This window comes from Mustela putorius, unplaced genomic scaffold (genome assembly GCF_011764305.1).
Source record: "Mustela putorius furo isolate JIRA1106 unplaced genomic scaffold, ASM1176430v1.1 tig00003853_pilon_pilon_pilon, whole genome shotgun sequence".
Classification (NCBI taxonomy): Eukaryota; Metazoa; Chordata; class Mammalia; order Carnivora; family Mustelidae; genus Mustela; species Mustela putorius.
In genome coordinates, this window is record NW_025422005.1 from 51,420,074 (window position 1) to 51,438,159 (window position 18,086).

The window sequence follows — 18,086 nt, forward strand, 5'->3', positions numbered from 1 at the left end:
TAGCCCAAATTTTCATTTTCAAAGACCGTTTTAGATAAGTACCGTGATAGCTCTAGCCAATGGATCTGTGTGCCACATAATAGAGTGTGACAATCCACTCAATTGTGAAAGGCACTGAAGATAAAGTAATAAAGTAGCATTTGTGTTATCACAGTGGCTTTACAAATCTAGTTAAACACTGACCCAACAGTGTTACTCATTATTGGAAATTATAGATGTTTATAATTCTCCAAAATATGCTATGTCATATATTTAAATTTAAATTCAGAATCCTGGGCTGAGAGAATCTAGATTTGCAACACTCCTTGGAGGTTTGGGGACCATGAACCAATGAATACATTACATTGTCACATTAAAGAACTCTTTTTATCTGAAAAGATATAAGGACCATCCTCCATTTTAATAACTTATAAAAACAGTTTTAAAATCTTATGATTTTAAAGAACTTAGAATTCCATACCAAATTATATCTGTAGACCTTTATAGATTTCTATTTCTTCTGTTTTATTTATACCTCAATATAAAGATAGAGAAATATGGGGCACCTGGGTGGCTCAGTTGGTTAAGCGGCTGCCTTTGGCTCAGGTCATGATTCCAGGGTCCTGGGATCAAGCCTGGCATCTGGCTCCCTGCTCAGCAGAGAGCCTTCTCTCTCTGCCTGCCTCTCTGCCTACTTGTGCTCTCTATTTCTCTGTCAAATAAAAAGAAATAAAAGATATAGAAATATGACCTTTTTAGAATTGTTCCTAGATTCTGTTACAATAACAGTGTTTGAACTATGTGGCAGAAGCATGTATTATTTCTTTTAGGTCCTTATCAACAGAATAATTTTGTATGTATGATTATGTATATATAGTTGAAAAATTTATATTTGTAGGAGAATAATTCCAAGTGCCATCTGAACTTGACAGTAAAAATAACAATGATTTATTACCCCCTGGGGGTAATAAACTCCCTAAAGGCAGGCTATTTATTCAATAAATATTTGTTGAGTAAATGAGTATATCCATAAGTAATGATAAATTAACCCGATTAGTTTCTTTTAAGCAATAAAGAAATTTAAATCACTATATTCACAGTAGACAATGATGCAGTTAAGGTTGAGTCCACTTGGTTCCATTCAAATGAGAGATAAGTTTCTGAAGTTCCAAAAGCAATTAGTCTCATCCATAAGGCTGTTTGGTGGTTTGAAACAAGGGTGACTTCTTGTTGTGTGTTTGAATATGTATAAAAACTATTTGGTTACCCAGGGGAATAATCTGTATAACAAAGGCAGAATAACTGATTCTTTATTTACCAGTTTTCAAAATAATAAGTGGTATACCAGCTCTGTCCACTGATGATTTTTTTTTAAATCATTATGAACTCATGGAGAATGGAACAATTCCACAGACAATTCAGATTTGATGTGTTTCGATCCATTGGCTTTTATGTTTACTGATGCTCAATGTTGTCCCACCTATGACCAGTGGGAATCTCTTCAAGTTAGTTCCTGAGACTTTTTGACATTGGCTAGTTTTTGACATTTGGCATAGTTTTTGATAGTTTCCTTGATAGTATAACAAAGTGTTCCAGATTTTTGTATATATTTTTAAAAGATTTTATTTATTTATTTGACAGAGACCACAAGTAGGCAGAGAGGCAGGCAGAGAGAGAGGGGGAAGCAGGCTCCCCGCTGAGCAGAGAGCCCAATGCGGGGCTCGATATCAGGACCCCGAGATCATGACCTGAGCCGAAGGCAGAGGCTTAACCCACGACACCCAGGCGCCCGGCAATGTGTTTTCTTTCTGTTTCTCCCTTTCTCCTTCCCTTTCTTCCTTCTTCTCCTACCCCATCTCTTTCCATAATTCAATTCCCCATCCCTTCCATAATTCAATAAAATAAATCATGAGTTTTTACTGATACTTAACTTCAATCTTATATCTTTAGCTCATTTTTCACACCAAGTATCCTGATATCCAAACATCAGCATGATAAAATTTGAGTATCACATAAATTTTCATGTTTATTTTTTTATTTTTTATTTTTTTTAAAGATTTTACTTATTGGGGCGCCTGGGTGGCTCAGTGGGTTAAGCCACTGCCTTCAGCTCAGGTCATGATCTCAAGGTCCTTGGATCGAGCCCCACATCTGGCTCTCTGCTCAGCGGAAAGCCTGCCTCCCCCGCTTTCTCTGCCTGCCTTTCTGCCTACTTGTGATCTCTCTCTCTGTCAAATAAATAAATAAAATCTTAAAAAAAAAAAAGAAGAAAAAAAGGATTTTATTTATTTATTTGACAGAGATCACAAGTAGGCAGAGAGAAAGAGGGGGAAGCAGGCTCCCCTCTGAGCAGAGAGTCTGACACCGGGCTCTATCCCAGGACACTGGAATCATGATTCAAGCCAAAGGCAAAGATTTAATCCACTGAGCCACTCAGGCACCCCAAATTGTCATGTTCTATATCCCACTTTACACATACAGTTTTAGAATAACAACACTAATCCTAATACCAACAACACAATTACTAATAACAATTATTTTATTTATTTATGTTTTTTGAAGATTTTATTTATTTATTTGACAGAGAGAGACACAGTGAGAGAGGGAACACAAGCAGGGGGAGTGGGAGAGGGAGAAGCAGGCTTCCCGCTGAGCAGGGCATGACATGGCCCAAGGCAGATGCTTCACGACTGAGCCATCTAGGCACCACCCCTTATTTATTTATTTATTTATTTTTAAAAGATTTTATTTATTTATTTGACAGACAGAGATCACAAGTAGGCAGACAAGCAGGCAGAGAGAGAGAGGAGAAAGCAGGCTTCCTGCTGAGCAGAGAGCCCAATGCGGGGCTTGATCCCAGGACTCTGGGATCACGACCTGAGCCGAAGACAGAGGCTTTAACCCACTGAGCCACCCAGGCACCCCCTTATTTTATTTTTTTAAAGAGATCTTTTTTCCTTAGGGTATACTGCAGTAGGGATTTACTGTCAAATTACCATGTTTTAAAGTCACTTGGAAGAGTTACTTTCTGTGTAGTTGAGCCACCACCTGGATACACATTACAGTTCTTTTGTTTCATTTTTTGATTTTTAAGGATTTATTTTTCGATTTAGTTTTCTTTTTAATTAACTTTCAAGGTTCATAGTCATACTAAGGATAGTCTTTATGTCAATGTTTTGGCATTTTTTTGTATGCAATCTCTAGGCTTCTGAACTTCTTTTATATCAATCTGAAAATGAATTAGAGTAAGATCCATGTTCAATCATAGTTCTGACATTGATTTACTATATCTCTTACAGAAATTACATAGTCTCAAACGAGCATTTCCAAGTATGAGTTTCATTGACCACTTTGTAAGATGGGAAGTGGGAGGTGGGGTGAGTGTGGGGATAGGATACCATGGTCAAAATAAGTCTGAAAATTCCATATTCTCTTGGAGAATGATGTATATTAACACATAAAAGGCTCTGAAAAGACTTGGAGTGAGAAATCCTTTTTATATTAGTATAACCCACTGTTTTCAAATTTATTTATTTCTGCATCAAGAGACTGTCTTCAGACTTTTTTTTTTAAACAATACTTAGTGAATGAGAGTTCTATGGAGCATACTTGGGAAACTGAGGCTCTCAAGTTTTCTTGTATGTCAGAAAGGGATAATGCAAAAAAAAAAAAAAAAAAAGAAAGGGATAAGGCCTATTCTACCATTCTCTGAGTTATTGTCTGGATATGAAAGATTTTTAGTAGATAGAAGAGGCTACTATTTTGCTAATGGCTGTAATCAAACTTGGAAATGTGGGGATTAACTCTAATTCTAATCTATTTAGGTGGACTTACTCCTTGGAGAGGGCCAGGGAGTACTGAAACTTGGAGACTGCAGAAAAAAGGAAAATGACATACAAGGACCAAATTAGGAAGATGTACAGACTGGTAAAATGATTCTATTTCGAAGAACAGCTATGTCCAGACTCAGGGAAGCCCTGGGTTTGAGACAGGGGGTTTTCTTAGTGGGTGAAAGTAATCTAGGGAAGGAGCTAGAAACTACCATTAAGGTATGATTAATGTAAGGAAGTTGGCCTAGTGTATTGAGTACTTAAGGTACGTTTCATAAGGTAGGAATTAGTTTATTAGGGCTGCTATACTAAATACAACAGATTGGATGACAACAAAAATTTATTTTCTCATACTTCTGGAGGTCAAAATTCCAAGATCATGGTGTCAGCAGTGTTGGTTTCTTCTGAGACCTCTTTCCTTGGCTGTAGATGGTCATCTTCTCCCTGTGTCTTCATATGGTCTCTCTGTGGATGGGCACATCTGTGACCAAATTTCCTTTTCTTAGGAGGACACGAGACAGGTTGGACTAGGGCTTACCCTAATGACCTCATTCAAAATGCATTTACTCAGCATCTGTTACATATAGGTACTAAGCTTTCAGAGATGATAGTATTTACTAGAGGGAAAGAGCAGGAGCAGGATGTAGATGGACTGGTAGGGCAGTTCAGCTATGAGTTAGAGTCTGTGAGGTCCCTTCTACTATTTATTCAATGAACTTTTTAAGTACCAACTGTGTTCTTCATACTCTGCCAGAAGCTAGGCAGAAAGGAGAGAGGATTTTGCCAACTGAAGATGTATATTTCTAACATATTAATATCTCTGAAATTAAATGTTTTACAGTCATAACTAGTTTAAATGGGAACCTTCTTACTTAGTAGTACATAAAATAATGGTGCTTCTTACAATTGATGTATTACAAGCCAGTAAGATTAAATAAAACATGATTTTTAGTCTACCAAACATGGTTCTTGTCCATAAAATGCTTATTTGTATCTTGCAGTGTCCTGGATTTTCCCCTATGCTTGTAACCATGTAATATTTTTCCTTAGCTTATCTTTTTCCTTTTGACCTTAAATATGGGTTTGCTGAAATATGGTTGTCTATTCTCCCATTGTACTGTCTCCCTCATTCTTCAACCAAATGAAAGATTTTCATATCTCTATCTTCAACCCCAATTTTTTTTTCTAGGGTCTGATTCATAACTGGGATTTAAAGATTATTAATTTGTTGTCTTGCTGTCACCTCAAATTCAATACAGTGCATCGCCTTTCCCTCCAAGCCTGCTTCTCCTTAGGATTCCCTAGATCTTTCAGATGTTCTAGAAATTCAGACTTGAAACCTTGGGAGCCTTCCTTGATTTCACCCTCTCCTTTGTTTCACATCTACATATCTACTGTTGCCAGGACCTGTCCATTCTTCCTGTTGCATTGATTTCTTCTTTTCCAGGTCCACAATTATCATCTCAGTCCAGGCCTTTGTCTAATCATGCATGACTACTACAGTGGTTTCCACCTCTTCTTCTGACTCATCTTAACCACTATCACCACTTTAAATTTTCTCTAACACTGTGCTGTACACTGGAATCTCTGCTAAAAGTCATTTATTGGCTCCTTACTGATCATTGAATAAATTCCAAACACCACAACCACCACATTCAAGGTTCTCCACAATTATTCCTTTCCAGCTTCATTAGCCACAATCTGAACTGGAGGAAATGTTCTATACTTTTCAGCTGCCACAACTTTGACTTGAACCATTTCCTTTGCCTGGAGTCCTACTCCCATATTCCAGGCTTTCCTTCAGAGCTCTGCTGACTGCTTCAGGGAAGGCATTTCCTGATAGTTTTATTTATTTATTATTATTTTTAAGGATTTTATTTATTTATTTGACAGACAGATCACAAGTAGGCAGAGCGGCAGGCAGAGAGAGGAAGGGAAGCAGGCTCCCTGCCCAGCAGAGAGCCCGATTTGGCGCTTGGTCCCAGGACCCTGAGATCTGGACCTGAGCCCATGGCAGAGGCTTTAACCCACTGAGCCACCCAGGCGCCCCTCCTGATAGTTTTTTTTTTTTTTAAATATTTTATTTATTTATTTGACAGAGAGAGAGATCACAAGTACACAGAGAGGCAGGCAAACAGAGAGAGGGGGAAGCAGGCTCCCTGCTGAGCAGAGAGCCCGAGGTGGGGCTCCATCCCAGGACCCTAAGATCATGACCTGAGCCGAAGGCAATGGCTTTAATCCACTGAGTCAACCAGGCGCACCCCCTACTGATAGTTTTAAATTTACAGTTTGGAACTCCTCTGAACTCCTACAGTACTTAACGCATAATCCAATAATCTGACATTTAGCATGTGCTCCCGTCTATTGCTTTACATCCTTTTATGCATAAAAATGTCTTTCCAAAGAGAAATCTCTTGAGGGCAGGGACTTGGCCATATTTCTCCAAATTTCTAGTATTGACAGTCTTATTTTTCTTTTCTTTTTAAAAGATTTTATTTATTTGAAAGAGAGATAGCGAAGAACTAGCACGAGCAGAGTGGAGAGGGAGAATCAGGCTCCCCATTGATCAGGGAGCCTCAGTGGTGGGGTTCCATCTCAGAACCCTGGGATCAGGACCTGAGCCACCCAGGCGTCCCTTGACAGTCTTTTAAATATAAAGTTTTAGATGTGGAAGTTTACATAGACTTATCACTCATTTCACAGATGAAGAAAAGTAGATCCAGAGAGGTGGGTAGATTCGCTTAGTATACAGCCATAGTCAAATATTTTCCCGTACTTATGGGTTATAAATCAGAGGGGCTGGCATATAGAGAATGGTAGGATTCAGTAGAGGAACGTTTGCGTTCTCTGAACAAAGGAGGCAAGGTAGTTGTTTGGGGCAAGTTTGGGAGTAAGTGATCCAAGCTGCTTGATGGGAAAGGTGTAGTGGCTACTTGAGGGCAGGGCTGTTCTTTTGTATAACCCACAGGCTCTCAAAAATGTTGGACGTTTAATGTTTCTTACATGAAGTGCCTTACCAGCCTTAATACATTCTTCTCCGTAGGCGTGTGGCTTGAAGACTGTGAAGCAGGTTGGCTTCCTGGCTCCTTGAGAGCACAGTCGCAGAGGAAGACCCACTGCCCGCTGGTGAGGATTAGCCAAGGGCTCTCCACTCTGCGAAGGGAGCCAGGACGCGCCCCTGACAGGAATCCGTGGACTAAGCAGCCGCTCAGGACTTGGCCATCATCCCGGGAAAGAAGAGCAAGGGGCTTTCCACCTGCCCCAAGCCTAACCCGGGGTGGGAGGCCTCTCGGGTTCCAGCCCCCGCTGCTCCGCCTCCTAAGCCCGCCACCGCCTCTCCGTGCCTTTTCCCGGCCCCTCCCCTTACGTTCGACGGGCTCGCTCCCGCGCCCGGAGCGCGCGCACGCGGAGGCGGAAGTTCGGAGAGAAGCGCTCCGCCACGGGGGCGAGCGCGCAGGCGCCTTCTTGGGTTAACTGCAGGCGCGAATCCCAACGTTCCGCGGGCGGTGGGGTAAGAGGCCGGGATCCTGGGGCATCTGGTCTCGGGGCTAGGGTAGGGAGGGGGTGGGGAAGGGGGATTCGCGACGCGCGGCGATTCCGCGCGCAGGTAGCAGCGCGGCTCCAGCCCCCCTTTCTCTCAGAGGGGCGGCTGGCGAGGCCTCTCCAGGTCACCCTGCTGGCTTGCGTGGTGGGGGTGGGGGTCGAGTGACGGGACGGGCTGATGGTGGTGGACCCCTTGACTTGGCAGCGGGCTTCGCTCCCTTGACGCTCGTGTTCCTGCGGTCTCGAGGGTCTGGCCCGCTGGAGAAAGGGAGGAGAAACGTTAGGATGGTCCCTTTTGCCAGACGTGCTCCTCGGGAATAGCCGCACTCCCTGGGTATTGTGTCCACCTTGGAGGAAGGACCTTTCAGACTAAAAAGAACAAATTCGGCAGTGGAAGGGAACCGCTGAGGTTTTGTTTGTTTTGTTTTGTTTTGTTTTGTTTTTGATCGAAATGTACTAATCTTAGGGCACAGTAGGACGGAAAACCTATCTGCCACCTGCGTGAAGAATTCGTGTTGTGTGGATGGGTTAGAAAGTTACTGCACTTTGCTTTGCAGATGGAAAAAGTAATAAAGCACCTTTGTTAGTGTTCAAGAAGAGACGCGTTAAGTCTCATAATAACTTTGGCCACAAAGGACTCAGTAAAATTAGGTACCTCCCTTCTTTGTACAAAGGAATCTCTCTATTCAAAAGATATTTTATGAGTACCTGCTTTCTGCAACTTTGTTCTAGGTGCAGGGAACAGAGCCAGGGCCTAATAGGATCCTTGCTCGCACGGAACTTATATTGTGTTGTTAAATAAATGTAATATTTTAAAAAAGATGTAATTTCCTTTTATGCTTTTTTATTAGAATATAACATGTCCAAGAAAATACAGCAATCATAAGTTGTAACTTGCTAATTTATTGTAAACACATCTTTTTTTTAAGAGCCTTTTTAATTTTTATTTATTTTTTTTAAGATTTTATTTATTTATTTGACAGACAGAGATCACAAATAGGTAGAGAGGCAGGCAGAGAGAGAGGGAGAGGAGAAGGCAGGCTCCCTGCAGAGCAGAGAGCCCGATGTGGTGCTTGATCCCAGGACCCTGGGATCATGACCTGAGCCAAAGGCAGAGGCTTTAAGCCACTGAGCCACCTAGGCGTCCCTAGAGCCTTTTTTAAAAAAAGATTTTATTTACTTGACAGAGAGAGATCACAAGTAGGCAGAGAGGCAGGCAGAGAGAGAGGGGGAAGCAGGCTCCCTGTTGAGCAGAGAGCCGGATGTGGGGCTCAATCCCAGGACCCTGGGATCATGACCTTAGCTGAAGGCAGAGGCTTTAACCCACTGAGCCACCCAGGTGCCCCATGTAAACACATCTTTTAACCACCACTCAAATCAAAAAACAACATGTGGGGCACCCACATTGGTTAAGCGAGGGATTCTTGATCTGGTCATGATCTCAGGATCCTGAGTTCAAGCCTAGCCTGGGATTCGTTTCTAGGCCTTGAGCCTGTTTAAGGTTCTCACTCTCCCTCTTCCTCCTACCCTCCATCCCTCTTTTAAAAACAACAGCAACAGAGGCACCTGGGTGGCTCAGTAGTTTAAGCCTCTGCCTTCGGCTCAGTCATGATCCCAGGGTCCTGGAATCGAGTCCTGCATTGGGCTCTCTGCTCAGCAGGGAGCCTACTTCCTCTCTCTCTCTCTCTCTGCCTGCCTCTCTGCCTACTTGTGATCTCTGTCAAATAAATAATAAAATTTTAAAAAAATGCTTAAATACAACAACAACAACAACAAAAACACAAAGTTCTCAGCTTCTCAGAAGACCTCCCTGGAGACCTCTCCCAATCACCATCCTTTCTTTTCTCCCCAAAGGTAACCTTTTTATTGTTATCTAATCATAGATTAGTCTTGTCCATTTATGAACCTTTCATAAATGGAACCAAATATTATGTATTCTTTGGTGTCGAACCTTTTTATTTTTTTTCCCCAAAAGATTTTACTTATTTGTCTGAGAGAGATTGAGTGCACAGAACAGGGAGTTGCAGGCAGAAGGAGAAGTAAGCCGCCCCCACCAAGCAAGAAGCCTGAGGTGGGACTCAGTCCCAGGACACTGGGATCATGACCTAAGCTGCAGGCAGATGCTTAACCCACTGAGCCACTGAAGTTTTCCTGTTTTTATGTTGGTTTGTTTGTTTTTTAAGTTTTACTTTAAGTAATCTGTATACCCAACTTGGGGCTTGAACTCACAACCCTGAGATCAAGAGTCACAAACTCCACCAGCTGAGTCAGCCAAAAGCCCCTAGTGTATAGCTTTTTTTTTTCTTCTTTTATTGGGGGTGTGGGGAGAGAGCAGAGGGAGAGAGGAAGATGCAGACTTCACACCCAGCAGGAAGCCTGATGTGGGGTTTGATCCCAGGACCCTGGGATTATGACCTGAGCCCAAGGCAGAGGCCTAACCTACTGAGCCACCCAGGTGTGCCACAATGATTGAATTTTAATTTTTCCTCTTACCTTGCCTCTGTGATGAAAGTTCTAGTGAATAGTAAGATGATTAAAAATGGATGTGGTATGAGGGAGGAAGTGGAATTTGTACAATCTAAATGTGACTGATATATTTATGTATATTTATTTACTGCTTTGAGTCATACTACCTAATTGGGATGCTAGACTTCATTAGTTCTAGAGTTGATTCTTGCTATATTTATTTGTTTTGTTTTTTAAAAATTTTATTCATTTATTCATGAGAGACAGAGAGAGGCAGAGGGAAAGGGAGAAGCTCTCAGGGAGTCTGATGAGGGTCTAGATTCCAGGACCCCCAGACCATGGACCTAAACCGAAGGCAGCCACTTAACCAGCTGAGCCACCCAGTTGCCCTGACCCTTGCTATATTTAAATAAGAAAATAATTTTTGTCACTATATTATATACCTGCCTGGGTGGCTCAGTCAGCTAAGCACCTGCTTGCAACTCTGGTCATGATCCCAGGATCCTGGGAATAGAGGCCCACATCAGGTTCCCTGTTCAGTGGGGAGCCTGCTTCTTTCTCTCTGTCACTCCCACATCTTGTGCCCTCTCATTCTCTCTCTGTTAAATAAATAAATAAAATCTTAAAAAAATAAAAACCTTAATAAAAGATAAATAAAATTAATATGTTTAATTACACTCTTTAAAAAATTTTTTTTAAAAAAATTTTATTTATTTATTTGACAGAGAGAAATCACAAGTAGGCAGAGAGGCAGGCAGAGAGAGAGAGGAGGTAGTAGGCTCCCGGCCTAGCTGAGAGCCCGATGCGGGGCTTGTTCCTAGGACCCTGAGATCATGACCTGAGCGGAAGGCAGAGGCTCAACCCACTGAGCCACCTTTTTAGGCGCCCCTTAAAAAATTTTTTTTGCCCAGTAGGTGGAATGTGCCAATTTTCACCTAGTTTTTTCAGTTGACTTACTGTGTTTTTTCTGATTACATCTAAAGCATATCCTGTGGTTAAAATGGCCCATTATTTCCCAGAGCTTTTTACTTTTAATGCATCCAACCCAAGAGAAAAACTGAAAGAAAAAAGAAACACGTAGATGGTTAATTACATTTTACTGCTTTCTCTCAAGAATTGGTGACATTGGGGCACCTGGGTGGTTCAGTTGGTTAAGCGCCTGCTTTCAGCTCAGGTCATGATCCCAGGGTCCTGGGATTGAGTCCTGAGTGGGGCTCCCTGCTCAGTGGGGAACTTGCTTCTCCTTCTCTCTCTGCCTGCTGCTACCCTCTGTCAAATAAATAAGCAAATTCTTTTTTTTTTTTTTAAAGATTTTATTTATTTATTTGACAGAGAGAGATCACAAGCAAGCCAGAGAGGCAGGCAGAGAGAGAGAGGAGGAAGCAGGCTCCCCGCCGAGCAGAAAGCCCGATGCGGGACTCGACCCCAGGACCCTGAGATCATGACCCGAGCTGAAGGCAGTGGCTTAACCCACTGATCCACCCAGGCGCCCTAAATAAGCAAATTCTTAAAAAAAAAAAAATTGGGGTTATTATTTGATTCTAATAAAGGTTCATTCTCTAAGATGGAAAGATGGTGTGGTTAGTGAAAGTATATTTTGGAAGAAAAGAAGTAAGAGTCAAACTACATAAATTACTCTAGTGGACTTTCTCAAATTAATAGAAAGGTAAAATTCCTCTTTCTCTCTGTACCAAAGATAAATTATCTCTTTGTTAACTTTTGTAGTTTTATTTTTACATGTAGGCAAACATGCTTTTGATGGAATTGACTCTTCAACTATCTATATTTATCTGTTCTTTTTCTTCATTCAGGACTATTCCTTTGTAAGAAAGACCCTTACCACATCTTTAGATATATTGAGTCTCATTTAACAGGGAGAGCTACCTTTAAAGGTATATTTCCTAACTAGAGGTCTAGTGAATAAAGTACTTAAAACTACCCACTTTTCCTCCTTATCAGCATACCTAATTCCCCATCTTCCTACTTGGTTTAATGGGTTCATTGTTTTATTGTGCTCAGCTAACTCTTGCTCTTTTTTTCTTTCTTTCTTTTTTTTTTTCCCCCTCCAGGCTACTTCTTCACAGACCGAAAAGTCCATATTTAACTGGAGAGGAAGCATCACTTAAAAGTTCTCTCAAACTACTAATCCCAAAGAATTGATAACTTTTCTCCAATAAAGAAAAGAAGTGACTGACTACCAGTTAGAAGTATTCTGGCACTGGTCCTATTTTTTCCCTCCTTAGATTTGTAGAAAAAATATGGAGAAATGGAACTTGATGGCAGTTGTGGTCCTACTAGGACTAACAGTGCGGTGGACAGTTTCCCTGAATTCTTACTCAGGTAACTTATGCATCTTTACTGTAGAAGATGGACTTTGAATAGTTTCCTCCCTCTTCCCATCCTCCTCCTCCTTCTTGTTTGTAATAGTTTATAGATACCTGCCTGGGACAGAGAAGAATTTGAGGCTTTATGGGTATGGTCAAGAAAATACACTTAAACATTGAATTCTGGTAAAAATAACAGTGTAAGAGCTTAATAGAAGCATAGAATTTATGACATGAGAAAACAAAAATGTATTCTAATGGGGAAAATGACAAGTTGAGAAATGATTATGTCTTAAGCATCAAAGAAAGAACTGAGGTAGTACTTCACGATGGGAGTGGAATCAAAAGAGGCTTTTGTTTGTTTGTTTAGGGTAGAGAAACCATGTTCCTAGACTGAAGGGAAGAGACCAGTGGAGACTTAAGACTGGGAACCATGTGAGAGAAAGGGAGGGAGAATTGATGGTATAGGTCCTGGATAGGGGATAGGATTGGATTTCACCCTGTGAGTATTTATTTAGCACTGCTCATGTCCCAGGCACAGTGCTAGGTGCTAAGCTACATGAATGTCCAGTACTGAAATGGTCCACATTTTAGTAGGTAAGTGGTCACAGGACAATGTGATTATTATGACTAGAAGTATTTGTTAAGTACAAAGGTAATACAGAGAAGTGAATAATGAGGTTGCAGTAGAGAAAACTTTTCAGAGAAGTCGATGTTTGAGTTCAGGGTTTGAAGGATGAGTCGGAATTTGCTAGGCAAATGAAATGGGGAACATGTACAAAAACATGGTAGAATGAGAACATTGTTTTAAGTAGTGAGTATTGGAGTTGCATAAAAAGAAGGAATAAAAAGGATGGGGAGGGAGCAGCTCAAGATTTAGCTATACAGTTTGCTTGGCAAATAACTTGTGTTTTAGAAAAATAACTTTGTATTGAAAGGGTTGTAGGAAGCAGGTTATTGGTAAAGAGACAGATGACACAATCATAATAATATAAGTATGAGTACTATTTAAGTATTTGTCATATGCTAGACACTGAGCATTTTCTTTTACTTACCATGACTACTGAAAAAAGATATTGTCTATAATTTACAAATGGAAAATGAGACAACTGATAAATGACTCAAATTCAAATATAGTTGTATTTTATTCCAAAAGGAGTGCTTTTAGGACACTATTCTGTGGCTTCTGAGAGAGAAGTCAAACTAAGCTAGCTAAAAGATGGATAAATGAATTTGAGGAATAATGAGGAAGTAAAATCACTTGGATACAGCAGTAGACTTGGGTTCAAATTATAGTTTTTTTGCTTGTTAGCTGCCAGATATTGGAGTAGTTACTTAATCTCCATGAACCTTTTACAAAGGTACCATCTCTACAAAGTGGGGATATTAATACGTATTTTAACAGCATTGTGGGAATTACTTGAGATAATATATATGAAACATACTTCCTTTTTTTTTTTTTTTTTTTTTTAATTTGACAGAGAGATCACAAGTAGGCAGAGAGGCAGAGGCAGGCAGAGAGAGAGGGAGGAAGCAGGTTCCCCACTGAGCAGAGAGCCCAACCTGGGGCTTGATCCCAGGACCCTGAGATCATAACCTGAGCCAAGGGCAGAGGCTTAACCCACTGAGCCACCCAGGTGCGCCTATTTTCTTTTTTTTTTTAAAAAGCATTTATTTTTAAAAAGATTTTATTTATCTGAGAGAAAGAGAGTGAAAGAGAAGGGAGCACAAGCAGGGTTGGGAGGGCAGGGGACATGGGGAGAGAGAGAAGCAGACTTCTGCTGAGCAGGGAGCCCAATGTGGGGCTTGATCCCAAGACCGCAGGACCATGACCTGAGCTTAAGGCAGATGCTTAACCAACTGAGCCACCCAGGCACCCCAAGACTTTATTTATTGATAGAGAGAGGGAGAGACAGAGATAGGGAAAAAGCACAAGTTGGGAGGAGAGGGAGAAGCAGGCTCCCTGCGCATGTACACTGTATCCCAGGATTCTCGAGATCAAGACCTGAGCTGAAGACAGACACTTAACTTACTGAGCCACCCAGGTGCCCTATTTTTCTTTTTCTTTTGTTATTTTTTTAACATTTTATTTATTTGACAGAGATCACAAGTAGGCAGAGAGGCAGGCAGAGAGAAAGAGGGGGAAGCAGGCTCCCTGCTGAGCAGAGAACTTGATGTGGGGCTCTATTCCAGGACCCTGGGATCATGACTACCTGAGGTGAAGGCAGAGACTTTTTAACCCACTGAGCCACCCAGGCACCCCACCTATTTTTCTTTTTAAAGTTTATATTCACTTATTTGAAAGGGATTGAGAGCAGAAAAAGAGAGAATAAGTGGGGTGGGGAACAATAGAAGGAGAGAGAGAAGCAGGCTCTCTACTGATCTGGGAGCCCCATTCAGGGCTGGATCCCAGGATCCTGGGATCATGACCTGATCCAAAGGCTTAACTGACTGAGCCAATCAGATGCCCAGTGTGTTTTCTTTTCTAGTAGTATAGGAATATAATCAGCACAGTGATGGTTCACAACTATTTTCTTGTTTTATCCTTAAATCAGATCATTTAACCCCAGAATGTTTATTGAGTGTGTGCTGTGCAGCAAAAATATCTTACTGGTGATCATGTTTTTCAGACTGGCTTTCAGGGTGGCCAAGAATAATAATTCATATCTTCCTGTGATACTGTCATTTATAAGAAATAATGTATTTGGTCTTTGTCCTCCTTCTGGCACAGAGCCTCTAAAAACCCTTGGGATTTTCTAAGTGAAAGTGATAAAGTTGTCTTTTGTTAAGGTAATGCTGACTTTTGGACCCACCTAAGGATGGGGTCTGGTTGCCCAGAAAACCAGATTGCATCATTAGAGGGTTGGAACTTTCAGTCCTACCCTCTGATTTCCGGGAAGGGGAGAGAGACCAGAGGTTGAATCAGTCACCAATGACTAATAATTTAATCAATCATGCTTTTGTAATAAAGCCTTCATAAAGACCCAAAAGTATGATCAGGTTGGTGAACACGTGGAGATTCAGATGGATTAGAAGCTCAGCACCCTTTCCCCACATCATTGCCCTATGCATCTCTTCCATCTGGCTGTTCCGAGTTAAATCCTTTTTTAATAAACTGGTAATCTAGTAAGTAAGTGTTTCTCTCAGTTCTGAGATCTGCTCTAGCAAATTAGTTGGACCAAGGAGGAGGTTGTGAGAACATCTAATCTATAGCCAGTCGGTCAGAAGTGCAGTTAATAATCTAGACTTGCTGTTGGCATTCAGAGTTGGAGGGGGTTGTTGGAATCTCCAACTGATCAGAATCTGGGCTTGTGACTTAGAGGGAGGGGGCAGTCTTATAGTATTGCACCCATAACCTGTGGAATCTGATGGTATCTCTGTGCAGATAGAGGCAGAATTGAGTTGAATTGTAGGATATGGAGTTGGCGTTAGAGCATTGCTTGTTGGATGTGAGGGATATCTCCCATCCCCACATTGTAATTGGATTCCTGAATCACCCTTTTACTTCTCTAGAGATATTCAGAGTCAGGTAGGTAGGACAGACTTGTAAATAGGTACTACATCAAAATATAGTGTGATATGAACCAAGTAGACTGGGGACACTAAAGACTTGTAATTCAGACAAGAAAGGCTTAGAGTATCACATTAACGGTAACATGTTTGTTCTGAAAGAAGTGTGGGGAGGGTTTACTAGGCGGATAGTATTCCAGTGACAGGAAATAGCATGAACAAAGGCCAAGGGTTCTTTGTGGTAAGTTGAGGATGTAAGTGTGACCGGAATACAGGGTGCATGATTAAGATGGAGCAGTAGGTGAGTGATGTAGGAATAAACGGGGCCGGACTGTAAGCTAAAAGTAACATGTGAGGGTTTTTATCTATTGGGTAGTGGAGGTTTTTAAGTAGGGATTTACATGATTAGGTATGTTGCTTAAGAAGACAACTATGGAGGCAGCATGGAGTTTGGAGTAGAACAAGGAGAGGCTGACGGTAGCAAGACTACACCGGCAGCATATATGTGCCATAGCCTGACTTCCATTTTTAATGCTTACTTGGAGTGTTGCTGCATAAAGCTGGTTGCAGTGGTCTAGGCCAGGGATGATGATGAGGCTTGTCTAAGTGACTAAATTTTGAGAGCCATTGAGTAAAAATCAACAAAATGTAATAATGAATTGTAGGGATAAATAAGAAGGGGAAGAGTTTGACAGTCTGGTTTCTAGTTCAGAGATACTGAGACTTGAAAACAGAGCAGATTCAGTGGGGAAGGTAATGAATGAATTCCATTTTGAATCCGTTAAGGTTTGGGTGAATTTGGAGACATGGAATTTGGCTGGGGGGTGCAAGAATGCATAAATTCCATCTTCAGCTGGTCACAGAGAACAACAGTTCAGGCCCTGGCTTCATACTTCGGTGCAGCTCTGTGATGAACAAGGCTGGGCCAACTGTAGGAATCCCTTTTTTCTTGGCTAGAAGCAAAGTAGGCAGGTCCTGTTTCACTGAGTTTCTCTCTAAGCTCACATTCAATCTGAGATCTTACAAAGAAAGTGCAAGAAACGAACCAGAAAACATTAGTGCCAATTCCTAGAGTACATTTTATCTCTTGTCATCCATTCTAGCTTTTTTAGTATTGAAGCAGTTCCATACTTCACAATGTTTCGTAGTGTTGAAACTTTTGCCACTCTGGAGTGTGTGAAATGATATTTTGTTGTGTTTTAATTTGAATTTCCTTCATTACTAAAAGTTTAAGCATATTTGTATCTTTACTGGCTATTTATATTTCCTTTCTAGGATATTTGCTGTGTCCTTTCTATATTTCTTTCTTTCTTTTTTTTTTTTTAAGATTTTATTTATTTATTTGACAGACAGAGATCACAAGTAGGGCAGAGAGACAGGCAGAGAGAGAGAGCGGAGAAAGCAGGCTCCCTGCTGAGCAGAGAGCCCGATGTGGGGCTCCATCCCAGGACCCTGGGATCATGACCTGAGCCGAAGGCAGAGGCTTTAACCCACTGAGCCACCCAGGTGCCCCATATTTCTATTTGATTTTTTTCTTTTATATTCTGTATTTTGGGTTTTTTTCTTAAGTAGTCTATATTCTGGAAGCTAACCTTTGTACAATCATAAATATCTTCTCCCAGTTTATAGGTTATCTTTTCATACCTTAAGGTGTCTTTTTTTAAAGTTGTATGTATGTATGTAATCTCTGTACCCTATGTGGGGCTTGAACTTGAGAACCTGAGATGAAGAGTTGCATGCTTTTCCACTGAGCCAGCCAGGAGCCCCACATCTTAAAGTGTCCTGAACAGGATAAAATAGTGAGATTTATAAATCTTTATTAATGATTTGTGTTTTTTGTATCTTTAAGACATTCTTCCCTACTCTAAGTTACAAAGGTATTTTCCTAAGATTTTCTAAAAGTTTTTTTTAAGATTTTATTTATTTATTTGACAGACAAGAGATCACAAGTAGGCAGAGAGGCAGGCAGAGAGAGAGAGGAAGAAGCAGGCTCCCTGCTGAACAGAGAGCCCAATGTGGGGCTTGATTCCAGGACCTTGGGATCATGATCTGACCTGAAGGCAGAGGCTTTAGCCCACTGAGCCACCCAGGTGCCCCCAAGATTTTCTAAAAGTTTCAAGATTTGTCTCTCCTACTTAAGTCCTTCTAATTCTTCTTCTTCTTCTTCTTCTTCTTTTTCTTTTTTTTAAGATATTTTATTTATTTGTCAGAGAGAGAGAGCACGCACAAGTAGGCAGAGTAGCAGGCAGAGGCAGAGAGAGAAGCAGGCTCCCTGCCAAGCTAGGAACCTGATGCAGGACTCCATCCCAAGACCCTGGGATCATGACCTGAGCCGAAGGCAGCAGCTTAACCGACTGAGCCACCCAGGCATCCCACTTAAGTCCTTCTTAAAATTGAATTTTATATATAACATGTGAGATAGGCATTTATTTTA

General features: G+C 41.2%; 1 protein-coding gene across 2 annotated transcripts in view; it reads left to right on the forward strand.

Annotated features, from left to right (window-relative positions):
- The first annotated feature begins 7,215 nt into the window (after positions 1 to 7,215).
- Positions 7,216 to 18,086, forward strand: part of ALG6 (ALG6 alpha-1,3-glucosyltransferase) — a 66,366-nt gene continuing 55,495 nt past the window's right edge. For both annotated transcript variants that reach the window (XM_004751672.3, XM_045064658.1), the window contains exons 1-2: positions 7,216 to 7,320; positions 11,888 to 12,158. In XM_004751672.3, coding sequence (XP_004751729.1) covers positions 12,077 to 12,158 — 82 coding nt within the window. In that variant the 5' untranslated portion in view covers positions 7,216 to 7,320; positions 11,888 to 12,076. The remainder of the gene's footprint in view (positions 7,321 to 11,887; positions 12,159 to 18,086) is intronic.